The 19,756-nt window shown below is 46.9% G+C and overlaps 1 protein-coding gene across 1 annotated transcript in view; it reads right to left on the bottom strand.

Annotated features, from left to right (window-relative positions):
• The window catches only part of NECAB2 (N-terminal EF-hand calcium binding protein 2), a 310,753-nt gene that overhangs the window by 283,232 nt on the left and 7,765 nt on the right, over nt 1-19,756 (bottom strand). Inside the window, exon 2 of the mRNA XM_065416826.1 lies at nt 7,822-7,846. Coding sequence (XP_065272898.1) covers nt 7,822-7,846 — 25 coding nt within the window. The remainder of the gene's footprint in view (nt 1-7,821; nt 7,847-19,756) is intronic.

Raw genomic sequence — 19,756 nt, 5'->3', positions numbered from 1 at the left:
GCACATTATTGCAGTAACCATTGTTCTATAATTAAATTACTTTCCATAAAGGACAGTAATCATTTTTTTCTCTTGGAAAATTAGCCAGTGATTTTAGTGCTCCTAGGAAGAGGAGGACATGAAACATTTGCTGTGGACAGAAATAAATTTCACCAGTCCAAATCTGGAGTAACATGATAAACTTCACAAGTTTGGCACAGGAATAATTGAGCTCAGAATTTGGCCTATTATCTTTAAACAACAGAAAGATATTGACAATTAAAAGGGAAAATAGAAAAATATAAATAAATACCACTGAACTGACAGCATTCTCGTTCACAGCACCCTGTATACAAGATTTCATGAAAAAAACCCTCTTCTTTGAGAAGAGTGAATGCAAACAAGAAGTTTCTTGTGTTTTGGCTACAGATAGGACATAATAAAAATGGAGGTGGCTTGTCTGTAATATCAGAGCCAGCCAGCAAGAACAAAAGACAGAACATAGAGTCAAATCACCTCTGGGGTGACTGATGAAACCAACAGTGACAGAGACTAATTTGGCCCCTTCAATGCCGGATATTATCAGGTCTTTATCTTACGCCTGGTCTACACTATGAGTTTAGGTCGACTTTAGCCGCATTAAATCGAATTAAGCCTGGACACGTTCACACGACAAAGCCCTTTCTTTCGACTTAAAGGGCCCTTTAAACCGGTTTCTTTACTCCACCTCCGACGAGGGGATTAGCGATAAAATCGGCCTTAGGGGGTCGGAATTGGGGTAGTGTGGATGGAATTCGACGTTATTGGCCTCCGGGAGCTATCCCACAGTGCTTCATTGTGACCGCTCTTGACAGCACTCTCAACTCAGATGCACTGGCCAGGTAGACAGGAAAAGCCCCGCGAACGTTTGAATTTCATTTCCTGTTTGCTCAGCGTGGAGAGCACAGGTGACCACGCAGAGCTCATCAGCACAGGTAACCGTGATGAAGTCCCAGGATCGCAAAAGAGCTCCAGCATGGACAGAACGGGAGGTACGGGATCTGCTCGCCATATGGGGAGATGAATCAGTGCTGGCTGAACTCCGAAGCAGTAAACGAAATGGCAAAATATTAGAAAAGGTCTCCAAGGCCATGAAGGACAGAGGCCATAACAGGGACGCACAACAGTGCCACATGAAAATTAAGGAGCTAAGGCAAGCCTACCACAAAGCCAGAGAAGCAAACGGAAGGTCCGGGGCTGAGCCGCAAACATGCCGCTTCTACGCGGAGCTGCATGCCATTCTAGGGGGTGCAGCCACCACTACCCCAACCGTGTGCTATGACTCCCTCACTGGAGAAACACACAGGGAAGAGGGTTCGGAAGAGGAGGATGGAGAAAATGTAGATAGCTCACAGCCGCAAGGAAGCGGAGAAACCGGTTTCCCCAACAGCCAGGATATGTTTGTCACCCTGGACCTGGAACCAGTAACCCCCGAACTCACCGAAGACCCTGAGGGCACACAGGGGACCTCTGGTGAGTGTACCTTTGTGAATATTACACATGGTTTAAAAGCAAGCGTGTTTAATGATTAATTTGCCCTGGCAATCGCGGCCAGTACAGCTACTGGAAAAGTCTGTTAACGTGTATGGGGATGGAGCGGAAATCCTCCAGGGACATCTCCAGAAAGCTCTCCTTCATGTACTCCCAAAGCCTTTGCAAAAGGTTTCTGGGGAGGGCTGCCTTATCCCATCCGCCATGGTAGGACACTTTACCACGCCAGGTCAGTAGCACGTAGTCTGGAATCATTGCATAACAAAGCATGGCAGCGTATGGTCCCGGTGTTTGCTGGCATGCAGACAACATCCATTCCTTATCGCTCTTTGTTATCCTCAGGAGAGTGATATCATTCACGGTCACCTGGTTGAAATGGGGCAATTTTATTAAGGGGAAGGGACATTCAGAGGTGCCCGTTCCTGCTCTGCTGAACAGAAATATTCCCCGCTGTTAGCCACGCGGTGGGGGGGAGGGGTGAAGTGATCATCCCAGAGAATTGGGTGTGTGGGGGAGGGGAGTTAGTTGTGTTTGTGCTGCATGTTAACACTGAAACCGCAGCCCCTCCTTTTACATTGCAAACCCATTTTAAATGGCCAACCCAACGGGTGCTTGGTATGGGAAATGAGAGCACTACTGTTTGAAACCATTCCCACATGTTAAGAAGGTTACAAAAGCCAAAAGACTGTGTCTTACCATGGCTGCCTGCAAGCTGAAATCTGTGGCCTGGCACTGCGTGAGTGATCTCTCACACCAAACCGGCAGGCCCTCAATATAAGAGGAAAAATGTGACCTTGTAACGAAAGCACATGTGCTGTGTAATGTGAACAGCAAAATTTAACGTGAAAGAGTGTACCCATTGTTCTCTAAAATGTGTCTTTTTTAACCACCTCTCCCTTCTCCTCCACCCGCTGCAAATGTTTCTCCTTCACAGAGGCTAGTGAAGATTAGAAAGAGAAAGCGTAGGACGCGTGATGACATGTTTACAGAACTACAGATGTCCTACCACGCTGACAGAGCACAGCAGAATGCGTGGAGGCAGTCAATGACTGATTATAGAAAAGCCCAATATGAACGAGAGGAGAGGTGGCGTGCTGAATCGCAGGATGAACAGAGCAAGTGGCGGGCTGAAGATGATAGGTGGCATCAGCTTGCACACAGAAGGCAAGAGTCGATGCTCCGGCTGCTGGAGCATCAAACTGATATGCTCCAGCGTATGGTTGAGCTGCAGGAAAGGCAGCAGGAGCAGAGACCGCCGCTACAGCCCCAGTGTAACCAACAGTCCTCCTCCCCAAGTTCCATAGCCTCCTCACCCAGACGCCCAAGAACACGGTGGGGGGGACTCCGGCCACCCAGTCACTCCACCCCAGATGATTGCCCTAGCATCAGAAGGCTGGCCTTCAATAAGAGTTAAAGTTTTAAACTGCAGTGTGTCCTTTTCCTTCCCTCCTCCCCCACCCATCCCGGGCTACCTTTGCAATTATCCCCCTAGTTGTGTGATGAATTAATAAAGAATGCATGAATGTGAAGTAACAATGACTTTATTGCCTCTGCAAGTGGTGCTCGAAGGGGGGAGGGTAGGGGAGGGTGGGGTGGTTGGTTTACAGGGAAGTAGAGTTAACCGGGTGGGGGGGGGTGGAGGGTTCATCAAGGAGAAACAAACAGAAGTTTCACACCGTAGCCTGGCTAGTCACAAAACTCGTTTTCAAAGCTTCTCTGATGCGCACCGCGCCCTGCTGTGCTCCTCTAACCGCCCTGGTGTCTGGCTGCGCGTAATCAGCGGCCAGGCGATTTGCCTCAACCTCCCACCCCGCCATAAATGTCTCCCCCTTACTCTCACAGATATTGTGGAGCGCACAGCAAGCAGCAATAACAATGGGGATATTCTTTTTGCTAAGGTCTGAGCGAGTCAGTAAGCTGCGCCAGCGCGCTTTTAAATGTCCAAATGCACATTCCACCACCATTCGGCACTTGCTCAGCCTGTAGTTGAACAGGTCCTGACTCCTGTCCAGGCTGCCTGTGTACGGCTTCATGAGCCATGGCATTAAGGGGTAGGCTGGGTCCCCAAGGATCACGATAGGCATTTCAACATCCCCAACGGTTATTTTCTGGTCCGGGAAGAAAGTCCCTTCCTCCAGCTTTCGAAACAGACCAGAGTGCCTGAAGACGCGAGCATCATGTACCTTTCCCGGCCATCCCACGTTGATGTTGGTGAAACGTCCCTTGTGATCCACCAGGGCTTGCAGCAGCATTGAAAAGTACCCCTTGCGGTTTATGTACTCGGTGGCTTGGTGCTCCGGTGACAAGATAGGGATATGGGTTCCGTCTATCGCCCCACCACAGTTTGGGAATCCCATTGCAGCAAAGCCATCCACTATGGCCTGCACGTTTCCCAGAGTCACTACCCTTGATATCACCAGGTCTTTCATTGCCCTGGCAACTTGGATCACAGCAGCCCCCACAGTAGATTTGCCCACTCCAAATTGATTCCCGACTGACCGGTAGCTGTCTGGCGTTGCAAGCTTCCACAGGGCTATCGCCACTCGCTTCTCAACTGTGAGGGCTGCTCTCATCCTGGTATTCTGGCGCTTCAGGGCAGGGGAAAGCAAGTCACAAAGTTCCATGAAAGTGCCCTTACGCATGCGAAAGTTTCGCAGCCACTGGGAATCGTCCCACATCTGCAGCACGATGCGGTCCCACCAGTCTGTGCTTGTTTCCCGGGCCCAGAATCGGCGTTCCACGGCATGAACCTGCCCCAGGAACACCATGATTTCCACATTGCTGGGGCCTGTGCCTTGTGAGAGGTCTATGTCCATGTCAATTTCCTCATCACTCTCGTGGCCGCGCTGCAATCGCCTCCTCGGCTGGTCCTGGTTTTGCTTTGGCATGTCCTGGCTCTGCATATACTCCAGGACAATGCGCGTGCTGTTCATAGTGCTCATAATTGCCGCGGTGATCTGAGCGGGCTCCATGATCCCAGTGCTAGCTATGGCGTCTGGTCTGAAAAAAGGCGCGAAACTAGTATCTGACGGACCAGGGGAAGGAGGGAGGGAGGGGCGAGTGACAACATGGCGTACAGGTACAGGGAATTAAAATCAACAAAGGTGGCTGTGCATCAGGGAGAAACACAAACAACTGTCACACAGAATGGCCCCCCCCAAAGATTGAACTCAAAAGCCTGGGTTTAGCAGGCCGTTGATTTGACGGAGGGAGGGGGAAGCAAATGAATACAGAACAAATCTATTTTTTACATCTTAAGATGACGGTGCAGCATGACTGATAGCCCTCGGCATCTTCTGGGTGCTTGGCAGCAAATACTGGGCGCTTGGCAGTTATAGCCACATTTTTCCTGATTGATGACGATGGCCTTCAGGCCTATTGCACGATCTGCTGCTCAGGGAAGACTCTGCTAACGTGCAATGATCCAACAGGGCGCTTGGCAGAAAATGGCATACTACGACTGATAGCCATCATCGTCATTGTGAAGGCAGCAGAATATGACTGGAGGGATGGGGGACTGGGGGACATACGGAGTTCCAGCCACTGCTGTACGACGATGACGGTTACCAGTCGTAATAAACCATCTACTGCCAAAAGGCAAAAGGCAAGGGCTGGTGCAATGCAGCCCTACGGCTGCCAGCACGCAGATCGCCGATGAAGGCTACCAGTCATGCTGCACCGTCTACCGCCAAAAGGCAGTTAGCTGCTGCTGCTGTGTAGCAATGCAGTCCCACGTCTGCCGGCACCCAGATGTCATATGGTGATGGTGAGCTGAGCTGAGCAGGCTCCATGCTTGCCGTGGTATGTTGTCTGCACAGGTAACCCAGGTAAAAAGGCGCGAATCTATTGTCTGCCGTTGCTCTGACGGAGGGGGAGGGGCCTAACGACATGTACCCAGAACCCCCCGCGACACTGTTTTGCATCATTCGGGCATTGGGATCTCAACCCAGAATTCCAATGGGCGGCGCAGACTGCGGGAACTCTGGGATAGCTACCCATAGTGCAATGCTCCGGAAGTCGACACTAGCCTCAGTACTGTGGACGCGGTCCGCCGACTAGAGCACTTAGAGCATTTTATGTGGGGACACACACAATCGGCTGTATACAACCGATTTCTATAAAACCGGCTTCTATTAATTCGACCTAATTTCGTAGTGTAGACATACCCCCAGTTTCTCCCCAGGCAGGATCCTGCAAAGATAATAGTACTGCTCTTTACCTAGTTTGGCCTCAAGTTACTATTGATCTCACTCTTTAGTACAGGTACACCTCTACCCCGATATAACGTGACCCGATATAACACGAATTTGGATATAACGTGGTAAAGCAGCGCTCCGGGGGGGGCGGGGCTGTGCGCTCCGGCGGATCAAAGCATGTTCAATATAACGCGGTTTCACCTATAACGCGGTAAGATTTTTTGGCTCCTGAGGACAGCGTTATATCGGGGTAGAGGTGTATTTTATTTCATTTTTTAATCCTTTCTTTATTCTCTTTTTTCAGCAAGGGGCTCTTGAATCCAAACCCAAACCCACCCTCCCCTCTGATCCCAGAAAAATGGTTAACATGTTCTCTCAAGGCAACAACCCCTTGTATTTGGCAGATACGTAGCGGGGTTTTAAGAGTTCCTTCTACATTAAAGGATGCCTTCCTTCCCTAGCAGGAGCTGATCTAACTGGCTGAGCATGGAAAGCCTCCTCCCAAGTCTGTGGCATCTCTCTCTGTGCCAAGGGACAGAGAAACACCGTAATTCAGCCTAGGTTTTTTTTTTCTTCTCCCTCAGGGCACTTTTTAAAAGAGCTCTGAGTCCTACAGCAACAGGAATCTGCAGCTCACAGGGGTCCTACCCTATAAGGTTGAAACGCTGGTGTGACCTTTACTGCACAGACTCCAGGAGGTCAATGGTGTGTATAACCAGCTCTTCCTGCTCACAGTTGCGGTTGCCACTCCAGCCCTCTTTTGGGACCCATGAATCTCCCTATTAATCCCATCCCTGGATAGGGTACAACTGGTTTCCTCCAGCCTCCTATTTAATAAGGAACCCCACCCGTTATGCCAATAACTCCTCCACAAACACACCACTTGTTGGTGCGGAACCTATTATCTCATGGTGTTGTTGGGAGAAGATTGGACACTGGATCTTGAGATTTGCAGCTAGGCGCCTGAATCAAATTGCTTTGCAGAGGGCCCAGGTTTCCTGGAAATGGCCCCACTTCTCAACTTCCCCAAGTCTGAAAATGTCACCTCTGCAATACCGATCTAAACCTGCAACCCTAGGCCCACAACGGGCAATTCTATGCCACATCCCTAGACTGGAAACTGACTGTAGAGTAAACAGGGTGAGAGCAACAGTGAAAATGAATTGCTGTGTTCAGATAAAGTAAAATATCTCCCATCTCACCTCAGATTCTCACTGAGAAAGCAGAACAGTTCTCTCTTTAGGAATCCAAAACAGATCATCCAAGAAAGAATCATCTCTGTAATTCACTGCATCGTGGCAATATTGGACTTCGCTACAGTTGTATGTCTTCCCATTGGGATGAGTGCAAAATCCATTTCAACGCAACAAAATCCACATGACTGCACAAAACTACCAAAGCCTCAACACACACACCTCTTAATATTTCGTGAACCTGTGACAGTGGAATGGCCAAGGAAGGATTAAGGCCCGTCTGTAATATGACTCAGTGGGGTTTTAAGAAGAAGAGATGCACCCTTCCCCAAGTACAGACACAGAGGGATGGGCCTCTGGACCAGCAGCAGGGGGTGCTCTCAGGACTTAGCTTTTGTTTTGCCTTATTTTGTGAGTTTGGCAGTGAAATGCGCCCTGAGGAGAGGACCGGACAAGAGATTTGGGTGGCTCTGAATTCTTCCCCTGCTGACGAGACAGCCAACCATTTTACACCACTAAACAAGCTGCTTTGCAAATAGGACAGAACCTAAGTCACAAAAATGAACAATTACAACAGGATCAGTCAGTTACTGTTTCTCAGGCAGTTGGTTTATGTTTCTTCAAGATGTGTGTAATTTACAGACCACTGCTTTCAGGCACAGAGTAGATCTGAACTGCTTAAGGAACACATTTACTTGTTAAGAGTTTCAGGTTAGTGTCACATTGATTCTAAGAATATCGCAGCCATAGAATTACATGACCTTCCTTCTCAAAGCATTAACCTGTATTGCTTTTGTAAAGTCTCCTGGCTTGTATGAGGTTTGGGGGTGGGGAGCAGTTAGATACAATTATCCACAAGAACATTCTAGGCTCATTCAAAAGAAAAGCAAAATAAATATATATATATGAATATACAGACTTACCATTTTTGTCAGCGCGTCTGAAAATCTAGAATTAAAAAAGAGAGACATGTTTACTATTTTTTGTGATTTGTTACATTTCTTTTTTACTAAATGATTAATACCAAGATTATATCCAGTTCCAAACCTAAACAGTGTGATCAAGATTTCTAGCCTGTCAAAGCTCATTTCAGATGGTATTTTTATTTGTATTTTAGAGGGTATTTACTGTGAAAAAAGAAGTTACTGGCCTATTTAAATCCTGGGATGGTGGGAGGCATCCACTAGAAAAGACCCTCCCCTTCCCTGAGGAGGGAGGGGCCACAGACCCCAGAATGTAAGTGATTACTGGGGAAGGAAGTTATTGGACTGACAGTATTGGAATTTTCATTTATGCGCAGAGTAAGTTACATCTTAGATAGGAGTAGTGCAAACATCTCTACACTTCTGGTGTTTTAAACATTCATCCAACCTTGCTCAGAGCAGGTGCTTAAGATACCAGTAGCAGCCAGTTTCCAGTCTACGCTAGGGCTCGGAAATTTGCTGACACTAGTTAAGCACCACTGGAGCTAACAGTGTGAAATGTTTGCAAAATTCCTCTAGACTACGGTAGACCAGGCCTAAGGGAGAAAGTTCTTTCCATACTAATCATTGTTCTCTCTGCTGAGATTGCCAACAAAAATACATCCAAGAGTAGTGCTGATTTTGAAGTATAGATATTTATCCTCTAGAAATTAATGGAAATCACCAACTCATTCTATTAAGAACTATTAGAGGGCATCAAGCGTGATAACTTTCAGTCACTACCATGGCCACCGAGAGCGGGTTCGGGCCCCGGTGAAAAAAAAAATTTCAGACTCCCCCCCCCCCCAGCAAGGGCAGACTGGCTAAACAGGGCCGACGAGGGGTGGTACTATCAGGGAGAGAGGTGCCAGGCTTCATATACATACTCTATTTTGTCCTAAGCCATCCAGCCTACCACTTCGATAGTGAAGTATTTGCTCAAAGAAGGAAATGGAAAGATGACAGCTCTCACTTCAAAGTACTGTACTCACACCCTTGTGCTGACTCTCCAGCCAGCCAGACCCAGTCCTACACCCCACTAAAGAGTCAATAGACTTTTTGCCACAAAACCCTTTAGCATTTCAGTGGGGGCAGGATCAGAATCCCTTTGTGAGTTCCTGTTTCTATTTGTTAAGCATCAACTTCGCTTTTCACTCTGGATCAAAGAGGAGGAGACACGGTGCTTGTGCCAAGGAGTTGGCCATCATGGCACAACACAATTAATAATGAGGAACTCTTGTGAAGCCTGGGATTGATAGGTAACTGAGACAAATAACTGTTGGCATAGGTTTTCCCATATATTGCTGCAAAATTCACATGCTCAGCGTGAAAGGGGAAATCATCATCTCCTCCTCTTTAAGCCTGAGCCCATTATTTTGGACTAGAAAGGAGAATTTGGCTAAACAAAAGAAAGATTTCATTGTGGAGGGAATAAAAGCTGCAGCAGCCAGCTCAGAGTCAGTCATAAAATGAAGTCTTATTTTCTGGGTCATAAATTCATTTAAAAAAAAAATCAAAGGAGAAAATGCTGCATGAAAGAAGGAACCCAGGAGGCAAATTGAACTGCACAATGTGTTACTTAAATGAATACTATTTAATTAAGTAACATTAAATCAATGTTCTACCTAGGGTATCGCCCATCCTATATAAGGCTCAAAATGGATACTGTACAAAGACAATGACTCAATATTATATAATATTTAAGGATGAGCACCCCAGTTCCGATACAATAAGACCCATATTAGAAAAGTCAAACCAACCTCAGAACTCAAAACCTTTAAGAGAAGGCACCAGAGGTTGGCCCACTGCCAATCTCTACAGACAGATCCTGCAGGGTTTGGCTTGTGTAACCAACATCAGCTGGACCCAGTGGGGTTCATTCAGCCTCAGTATAGATACTCTTTTGAGATTCAGCCACTGGAATGAACATAAGACACCTGGGGGAGTATGCACACACAAAGAGACCATTACCTGAGTCAAGTGTAGTGATAGGCAAATGGGTGTGCATTAACAAAGGACCCAACTCTTCACTCACACACAGCCCAAATCCAAACCCAAGCTGTTAAGAGGTTCAAAAGTTCAACTAATTTCCCCTTCACCTCTCCTGCTCTTCCTGTTTCTAGAAGGGACAGGAAAAAACAGTGATGAAACACGGAGAGAAAGACACTTCTTGTAATCTCCCCAGCCTGACCACACAGAGAATACTGGAAACACGCCTGTTCACGAGAGTTTACTACTCACTTTCGCAACCCTGAAAAGGTTTAGATACCATTTGGATAGGCATACAGGCTGCATTAGCGTTTCACTCCCACAACCCTTCTTAAAGGGAACATGTGGCAGGTGGGGCTGCCCCTGTGGGACCAAGCCTGGTACGGGAGGTGCTCTCTGCCTTAGTCTACTAGCTTTGGACACCTGTTTGGAGCATGATGGCCCTTGCCATAAGTTTGGCATCAGTCTCTAAACAGTTAAATAAAAAAAATAACCCCAAATGTGGCTGTCTATGCCTTTAAATAAAGAACGTAAACCTCAAATTCAAGTGCTTAGCTGCAGTGCTGAGGGCAAGGCCCTGGCCTGGCCTGGCCTAGGGGCTCTGGCCTAGCACTGAGGAGTTCCTCCCCATCCCAGTGACACCTCACACTGCCCCTGAGAAGAAGCAGCCAAGCTTTCTTAAACTGGCCTGCTGGCTCCCGATTGGTCAGTGTCTCCGCCTGGCTCGTCTAGGCCTCTGGAGTACTAAGTCATGCTGGTAGCCTGGTCTGAGTGGGTTTTCCTTCAGCAGGGGTTGTCAGGGTGACAAGGCCTTCAGAAGGGGTCAGCGAAGGCCTGATAGACTGCATCACAGGGCCCTCGGAACAGCAGCTGGCTCTTAAAACTTCGTCAGTTCTGCCAGTCGTGGGGAGGGTGTATTGGGGACAGAGCTGGCACTTGGTTTCTGTGTAGATGGACCTAGACACCAACTGATCCCTTGGAAATGGTCCCCTGGGAGGGGTAAACCATACACCCAGATGGAGTGAATTGAAGAGACGTCTCCACAAGGAGCATGTCTGAGAATTCCTCCACTCCAGCCCCCATTCCTGTGGGTTCCCCGTGAGCCCAGTGAGAACAGTAAAAAATGTAAGTGTAAAATACTACCCATCTGAGTGTTCCCATTGACTTCAGGTTTGCAGGACTGGGCCATATGTGGGCAGTCTGCCAAGGGCATGTCTATCAGGAAGCAGTTATTTGTAAATCCAATCGTTTTTAAATGTAGCTAAGTGGGCAACATTGCCTTGCATCTGGGTTATAGCACGGAGCCCCACAACAAACAATAGAAGAAGAAATCAAGCGAGCCCCATTTAATGTCCTTAGTTTGACTGGAACAGGTTCATTCACAGGGCCATTGGACACACCCCTATAAACAATACCCATTGTATGCTGCCTCTAGTATGCAATGTTTTTCCTTTCCTCTTTTCTTCTTACTCTCGCACAGGATCAGCAGATGTTATCTTTGTGTTTTAAATGCTGATTACTGCAAATTTTTTTGTTTCCTTGCTGCATCCTTCTGTTATTATTCTCTGGTGCTTTGAATCAAAGACACTATATAAAGTGTAATGCAGAAGCAGTAAAAGCTATTTAAGGTGCTGGAGGAGACATTCTGCTCTCAAAGTGTGATGGTCGGAGGGGGAAAATCATCAGTAGTAAGAAATGTAGCTTTTTAACAATGTTTTGGGACAAGTAAAGAGCTGTTTGGGAGCTCGGTTCTCATCTCACTGAAATCCTAACAAGAAAAGATTTTCCTCCAATTTATTACCCTGAGAAATGCATTATTGAGAGTATAATCTAGGGAAAAATCCCATCATAGAAGACCAGACCTTATCATACAGTAGTAGTATGGGCCAAGGACAGATTAAACACAAAATGTGACCTAGCTCAGGAGTTAACTAAAAAAAGGGTGGGGGATGCTGAATTATGGATCATATCTTAAGATGCCACTCATGTGGCAAAGTTCTAGAAAAAATGATGCACTAACATACACTGGCAGAGTTGGATAGCCCTGCTAGAAACTGGCAAGCACCAGAATTTCTAGGATCCAGATCATGGGCATGTATTAACTTTCCTCCTTTTTGTTTTTATGTTTTGCAATTTGTCACTAGAGCAGAGACTGTTAATTCTTTAAAAGGCTCTAATTCCTCCTTGGTCAATGTGTGAGATTCCTATTAGGGCCAATGGAAAAAACATATGAACACTGAGGGTCTCCTTTCACTAAACAGAGATCAAGAGTCGACAACCAAAGCCATTAATAAAGTTGGGAGTAACATAACAGACTAAGGAACTTCTCAGTCCTTAAACCTGCAAGAGTTTCTTCTATATGGAGTTTTTGCTGGTGGGCGAGCACATCATGTTGATGACTTACTTCTCATCAGAATCAGGAGAAGCTGGGGAAGACACTACCCATGATACAACTAGAATGTATTTATTCAGCAGCGTCAAGCTGTGCCGCCATCGTTACTGGCAAGCAAGACTTACTATATCAATTTAATTAGACCCTCAAAAATCCACACAAAAATAGAAACCAACCGGAATTCCAAAAGAGACTGTAATTAAAGATAAAATGCTTGGTAAACAGAGACAGCAAGAAAGTCAACGTATGAACATCTGGAATGCACACCAAGACTCTGATGAAGACACAAGTAACAATGATTACTCAGCTGTGCTGCCAAGAATCTTGCTTACATAAAGGCCTGTGAAATACTCTCTGCTGCAGGAAAAGGATGGCTTCGAAAACTCGTAAGGAACTCCACAATGTTCTCTCGTTTTAGTTACCATGCTGTGAATTTTGGAGAGGATGGCAGAGTTGCAGATACAGCATCTTTTGAAAGAGATATATTTAGATTGCAGGATGATGGAGGGAAATTTGCAAGGTGATGGGTTCATCTATTGACAATTAGGGCTGAAATTTTCAAACCTAGTAGAACACTTGGACACCCAGCCTCCATGGATTTCAACAAGAAACGGATGTCCAAAATCCCTGTGCAGCTTTTAAAATCCCTTCCTGGAGGTTTAGCTAACACTTTTGTACTAACGGGGCTAAGTTACTCTCAGTCACACATGAATGGAATTTGGCGCAGCTGACAGTCCAAGGGTTTCAAAGAGCTTTACAGGCATTAATTAAGCAAGCCTCCCAACTCCTGCACAAAGTAGGTATAGCCCAAATGGGTATCCACCCCAACTGGCCTGCCTGGAACCCCAACTGACAGCAAAGAGGCTCCCGCGTACAGATGCGCTTTCAGAACCAGGACCTTAGTTTCTGGTCCCAGGTTTTCATGCTCAGCTGAGGCTCAGAGGTCGGATGAGTTACCCACAGCCACACAGCAAGGCTGGATTACAGCCAGAAACAGAAGCCAGCAGACCGCTTTTCTCCAGCATCACGTCCTTCCCCAGCATCTCAGAGGGATCACCTCACACTCAAGTAACTGTATAATAAGGGAAGGAGGCGATTCAGACCCCTGGGCTGCAGACTGGAGTGAAGTCTAGTGAATTAGTGCTACTGGTAAACACAAATCCACCATTAACCCTTTCCATGCTAACCTATGGGGATGCAAAACAGCAAGCACGCTAGGTGCCCACAGAGGGGAGTACTTCACTTAGCTCCTCCATCAGCAGCCCCAGTGCAGAGCTCAAGTGCTGGAAAGGGTATTGCTCTGGCCATCCAACCCAGGATGTATTTCACCCTCGGTTATGGGTAACATACCTATGTGCTGTATGATTTAGGTTTTTAAATTTAATATACATTACATCTTTACTAGTTATAGACATTCACTTCATTTGTTCATTCTCACTACAGCTTTTCTGTGGAATTATATTCAAAACAGAGTTAAGGTTTTAGAAAATGCATTCATTTTTATAAACTAAACATAAATCCTACACTGCAAAAAATATTGATAGTACAGACCTGCTTTTGAAGTGCCTCTGTAGATTCTTAACACCGCAGTTCCGATTCCTATATCATTACAAGCAAATTCCTCACTATATCAGCATTGATTGCAGTGGTCACCAAAGGTGGAATTGGTTTAGCTGTTAAAGTGGCCCAGGCTAGAATGTTTAGGAAGATGGAGAACAGGATTGAAGGGAAATAGCTACAAAAAAGAAGGATCGGGGTGGATTAAGGCTACAGGCCTGCACATTGGGCCCCAGATCCTGGAGTCATGGGATTATATTAGAAGTTAAGATTTAATATGTTGTAACAGGAAGCTCCTTGTCCTCGTGGTTAAGAAAGAGCTTGACAATATGGGGTTGTAGTGAGGCCTTACTGGAAATCCTACGCCCGCCCACGTCTAAAGGCCCCTCCTTCAGCCTTGCGGGAGGGACCACTGGACACAGGAACCAACTGAATGTGGGGGGTGACTAATGAATAACAGGGTCAGGAGTGAAGGTCACAGATTCAAAACACAGGGCACAGGGATCCAGAGGGGGACACCGAGCAGAGAACCCTGGACAGTGCCCACTGCCCCTCAAAGCTGCCCAGGGAGCCAGCAGACACCGCCCAGAGGAACTCTGCCCGGATGCGTGACACCAGGGAGGAGCGGAAACAGGCCCCACAGTCGCAGAGCACCCCCTCATCTAACATCCTCCCTCTGGTGAAGACGGCCACTTTGGCCAGAGCCAGGAGGAGGTTGATGAGGAGGTCTCGTGACTTCATGGGGCCAGGGACAGGGTGTGAGAAGCTAAACAGGTGTGGGGGAAAGTGCAGCCAGAACCTGAACAGGAGGTTCTGGAGGAGCCGGAATAGGGGCTGCAACCTGGCGCATTCAAGATACGTGTGTGCCAGGTTCTCCCTCATGCTGCAAAAGGGGCAGGTGTCGGGGATGGGGGTGAACCACGCCAGGTACACGCCCGTGCTCACGGCTCCATGGAGGAGCTGCCAACCGATATCGCTGGCAGGCTGTGGTGGAAGAGAGGCTGCCCACCGGGGTTCCTCACCCTCCACAGGTGATAGATAGATAGTCCCGCCCTTTGGTATCAGGGCGAGACACGAGGGTGAGGAAGTGAAACGTGTGGAGCACGAGCGCCAGAATATACAGAAGGTGGAGCCAACTATACACACTCCTCCAAGGTGGAGGGCTGGCCAACAGGGTTGGGGTCAGGGGGCGGAGGGCGGAGTCCTTGCAGCCCAGCGGGAGAGGGCTGATAACAGATATCGTCTTCCCCAGGCAGTGACAGGCGATGCCCAAAGACGTAGTGAGGTTGTCTGGCCCCCCACCGACCCGGAGGAGGAGGAGGAATCCTGCCGCAGAACCACTACAGGGGTATTCACTCCAAGATGCACTGCTTTGGATGCCTTGACACCCCTCCAACAGCGTGTCTGTGACAGGAGAGAAGCACCATTCAAGGAGATATGCTGCAGTTGCTGGGGTAAGCTCTGTGGGGGCCCTGCTGCCACCTCTGGGGGGAAGAGGGTACCGTGGTTGCCACTTCTGCAGCTTCCAAAGGAAGAGGAGCCCTGCTGCCAAGCCTCAGAAGAGAAGGGGCCCATATGCAATTGTCCCAGTCTGGGATGGGAGGAGGACCCCACCACCAAAACCATGGGCCAGGGCAAGGAGGCAGAGGTGGAGCCAAAACTGAGTCTGTCTCATGGTGTGTGTAGGGCCCCAGATTGCCTTAATGCAGCCCTGGGAAGAGACAAGGAGTATGGCTGGGCGGGGTGCTTCCTTCGATTCAATGCAGAACTGCAGGGTTGAAACACAACATGTAAGGAGGAACTCTGACCAGCTTTTTACAGGTGGTATTTGAGCCCTGCTGCCCTTGCTAATCATAGTCTGGAAGACACAGATCAGAAGACTCCGCTCTAACCCCTTTACACAAAGCTCCCACACTACCAAAAGTTTGAACGTCAGTCACAGCAGCATTTTGAACTCTAACCAAACCAGAAATATTATGAAGCGGGAAAAGTCTGGCTCCTTTCCCTCCGTGTCCGTTCCTGCAAAATGCAGAACTGCATCCACCCCAAAGTGGGATCTCTCTGGATTTGCAGTGACATTGTTTGTGCCATTTTAATTTGGCAGTGAAGTCACTTAGACTTAGTCAAGACAACTGCATTGGAGGTCACAAAGACTAGAGGAGATTAAATATTAATGGATAAATTCTGCCCTTAATACCATACACGCAACCCCCATTAGCTTCACCCCACTGGCTGAGGAGACGTGTGACCTCTGGGAGCTCTGCACAGCACACAATCTTGCACTACTACTTAGGCATGGACTCAGATGACTAAGAATGTCCTTTCCATCCCATCACCTCCGATTCTCTGATTGTCAGGCTCACCTACCATTTTCAAGAAGTAAACAGCAGATTATCCCTGAACCAAAAATACTGTTCTTACCACCTCCAGTGCACGCTTCTCATCCGCGTTTCTAAATGTATTAGACACACAAGCTTTTCAAAATGTCGGCCAAGTTAATCCATTATGTAAACTCACTGACTTCAGTGGAGTAACACAAGAAATAAACATGGCCAGCCAATTGTTTGCAAGATACTAATGGGGCACTAGTCCATTTTAGCAATTAACTGAGAACAAAAGCTATTTTGTAATAAAATTAGCCTTTAAAGTAAAGACTGACCAAAAAAATCACAGGTGAAACAGAAATAAAATGTTTTTGTTGTCGTTGTTAAAATAGGTGAAGTTGCTGCTTAAAACAATGTTTGGGATGACAGCTTTTTTTGAAAACACTCATTTAATTCACCCCTAAGCAGTTTAAAACAGCTACAATACTAAAACCTTGAAAAATCAGGTTTTATAATCTAAATGTTCAATGCTGCCTAGGATGTCCTCAAAGCTCTTGGATGCAAATCTGCAACTCTTGAGGCTGTTTAATTGTGGTTTTCTTGGCAATTTCATTCATTTCCCACAATCACTTCCTTAAATCAAAGAATTGTTCTACTTCTTGTAGGGTTTATTATTATTCCTGCAGCAGGTTAATATGATGGGTTTAAAAAAAACACATGATTCAACAACAGTTTTCATTTCCTGTGCTGCTAATAGAAGGATAAGCAAGGTGTGACGAAGCCTGCTGAAGGAGGAGACTCTAGGGGAGAGGGCAAAAGAAAATAAAAATGTTCTGTTATATAAAAAAAGTCTGCTCAATAGTTGTAGTATCATGTGTGTAGAGGAATTTAGGAATACAGACAAGGCCTTTCCCAGGCTCTCCTACAAAATGAGTCCTGACTCCGCATCAGATCCATGGAGACTGGCTCCATGAGGTTTCTGTTCTTGCATCAGCTGTGTCAAAGTAAATCTTCCCTTCGCTCCCCCACCCTGACCACTGTTAGTAAATGCCCATCTCATGACTGCAGGGGCGGGATGATGCGCCTTCCATTACTAATATAAAACAGTAACACAATCTAAGTCCCTGCAGCCACACCGCTTTGGGCTATGTCACCATCATCAGCTCTCATGAGTGAAGCATGGGTTGACATGATCAGTGCTCACAGGGGTGGCCAACATCAACTCCCGTAGAAGAGAGAGAGAGGTGGTGATTCAGTACACAGCACGCTTTCCTCCGAGTGCTGAAGTATTGTCCCACCAGGCGACAGGGGCTCTGGTCTGTGGAGATGCTGTTTTCCAGATCAAACTACTAAGGAAACATCTACACTGCAGCTGGGTGCGTGCTTCCCCATGCGAGTAGACAGACACTAGCTCAAGCAGAGCTAGTGAACTAAAAGCGGTGCAGCCCCGTGTAGCATGGGTGGCACTTCAGGCTAGCCACCCGAGTACAAAGGACTCCCTAGGTATGTACTCAGGCTGCTAGCCTCAGCCACCACCTCTGACTACACTGCTATTTGCCGCGTGCTAGCTCCAGCAGAGGTACCACGTCTGTCTACTTGCATGGGGAAGCACGCTTCCAGCTGCAGTGCAGACAGACCCTAAGTCATTGCAGATCTTATCCTATTGAAGATCCTACTTTTCACAAGATTGTGGGTTGCAAACCAAGGTGTCCTGGCCAAGTTCTTATTTCAGTATTGATTCCCTGCTTACTTATATTCCTCTCGCAGTTTCACCTGGGTATGAGACAATCCTGGAGCATAAAATAGACACCTTTCCCGCAGGATGGAAGTGTGTTTTCTACAGGAACTCACTGCTAATCAATGGAATTCATGCACTAGGGCAGGACATCCTTTGAAGGAAAGGTGGAATTTTAAGGCTACAAGAGGTGGGCAGTAGCTACATTTCAGAGATAGGTGATGAGACCTTCATATGTAGGTGATCACTGCTGGACTCAGGGGAGACCTCAAAAGGTGGATGGTACACCATGATTTGGAGCCAGCCACAGGCAATTTTGGCCTTTGGTGCAATTGAAGGCAGGCTCAGGGCTGCTCTAAGTTCCATTTGGATGTTGATGGCTTCTGGCAGCCGAGGACAGCCATGCTGCTATGAGCCCCATGCCAGGGGTACCTTCAAAAAGCCAATTAAGCCAGAGTAGCACTAAAGAGGTTTAGTAGGGTCAGGAATCTGGCCTCTAGTCTCTTCAATCAATTGCTCACTTCTCAAAGGAACTCTTATGCTCTTTTGCATTCACTCATGTGTTTTTCTACATTAATACAGTTACAGACACTTTCCACCCACCATGGTCTTTAAAAGATCTTTCTTGCTCCCACTGCAATCAGTTCTGGTTGTCTTCTTAGCAATGTAAGTACCTATGAACTCTGTCTCCTTCAGACTTGTTGAAGTATTGAGTGGGTGTGCATCTTACAGGATAAGCATCAAGAAGAGCTATTAGTGGAGAGAGTTATGGTGCTAACGTGGCACAGCTAAATCAAAGGAACGAGCATCTGCCAAAGGGATGTTAATAGCTGGATTACACAGGATGCTATCCTCCTCTTTTCTTTCTGAGGAGGAGAGGTGGGGGTGTGTGGGGAAAGGAGGCAACCTATGCCATCAGCAAGGATCTAAGTAACACTTCAAAAGGCACAATTTCATAACAGCTGGACAGGAGTGCAGGTTTCAAGAGGCCATTTCCACACAAAGTTTTGTTGGATGTAATATTCCCATAGAGCATCTCTACTTCGGCTCCAAACTTCACTGACTTGCAGGTGTAAAATGTTAGCTTGCCATGGCAATATTTTACCAAAGCAGGTGATGTGCTGGAGAAAGGGATCATTTATACTTCACCCTTCCTATTGATTTTCAAAGGGAGCTCTCACCACATGTGGCTAGATCATGCTTTGGAAGCCTTAGTGAATTTCAGATAGGATACAGAGGAGTCAAACCTCTGTATTGTTCTGTGGAGCACTCTTATTTCTACTTTAATATTTTAGTGCTAGTGAAAGGTCTGATGGCCTTTTATTATTGCACAGAACAGATGCGGTACAGACTTCAGTGCGAGCTCTCTCTCCTGCCTGCATCCCAATACACATACAATACAGTGTTCCAGCCTGGAACTTCTACTCTGACCTTGGGGGATTGCTAGGTCCCTTTAGTTCTTGGCCTCTGCCAAGAAAGCCAACCAGAAAGCCAAGACAAATGTGATGCAGGAAGGTGTAAACCAGGAACTAGCCAGAGATCAACAACTCATTTCTACAGGGCACATGACTGACCCTGCAGTTGAGCAATTCTTAAATATGTATATCGTGCCCAGTCTTTAGCTAACCTCTGCTCCCCACCAGAGTCAGGGTATGTCTACACTACGGGATTAATCCGAATTTATATAATTCGAATTTGGGAAACAGATTGTATAAAGTCGAATTAACACTCTAGAGGTCAGGGCGTTCTGAGATACTTTGGGATTTTATAAATGAAGATTGAGGAGAAGATTGGGAAAGCTTTGGGATTTTATAAATGAAGATTGAGGAGAAGGGTCGTTTCCAGTCTTCCATTTTTTCATCCTGAGAGAGAAATGAGCAGAGTTACAGGGGTGAAAGG

Source organism: Emys orbicularis, chromosome 14 (assembly GCF_028017835.1).
Source record: "Emys orbicularis isolate rEmyOrb1 chromosome 14, rEmyOrb1.hap1, whole genome shotgun sequence".
NCBI classification, from domain to species: domain Eukaryota; kingdom Metazoa; phylum Chordata; order Testudines; family Emydidae; genus Emys; species Emys orbicularis.
This window is presented reverse-complemented; position numbering and strand designations above follow the sequence as displayed.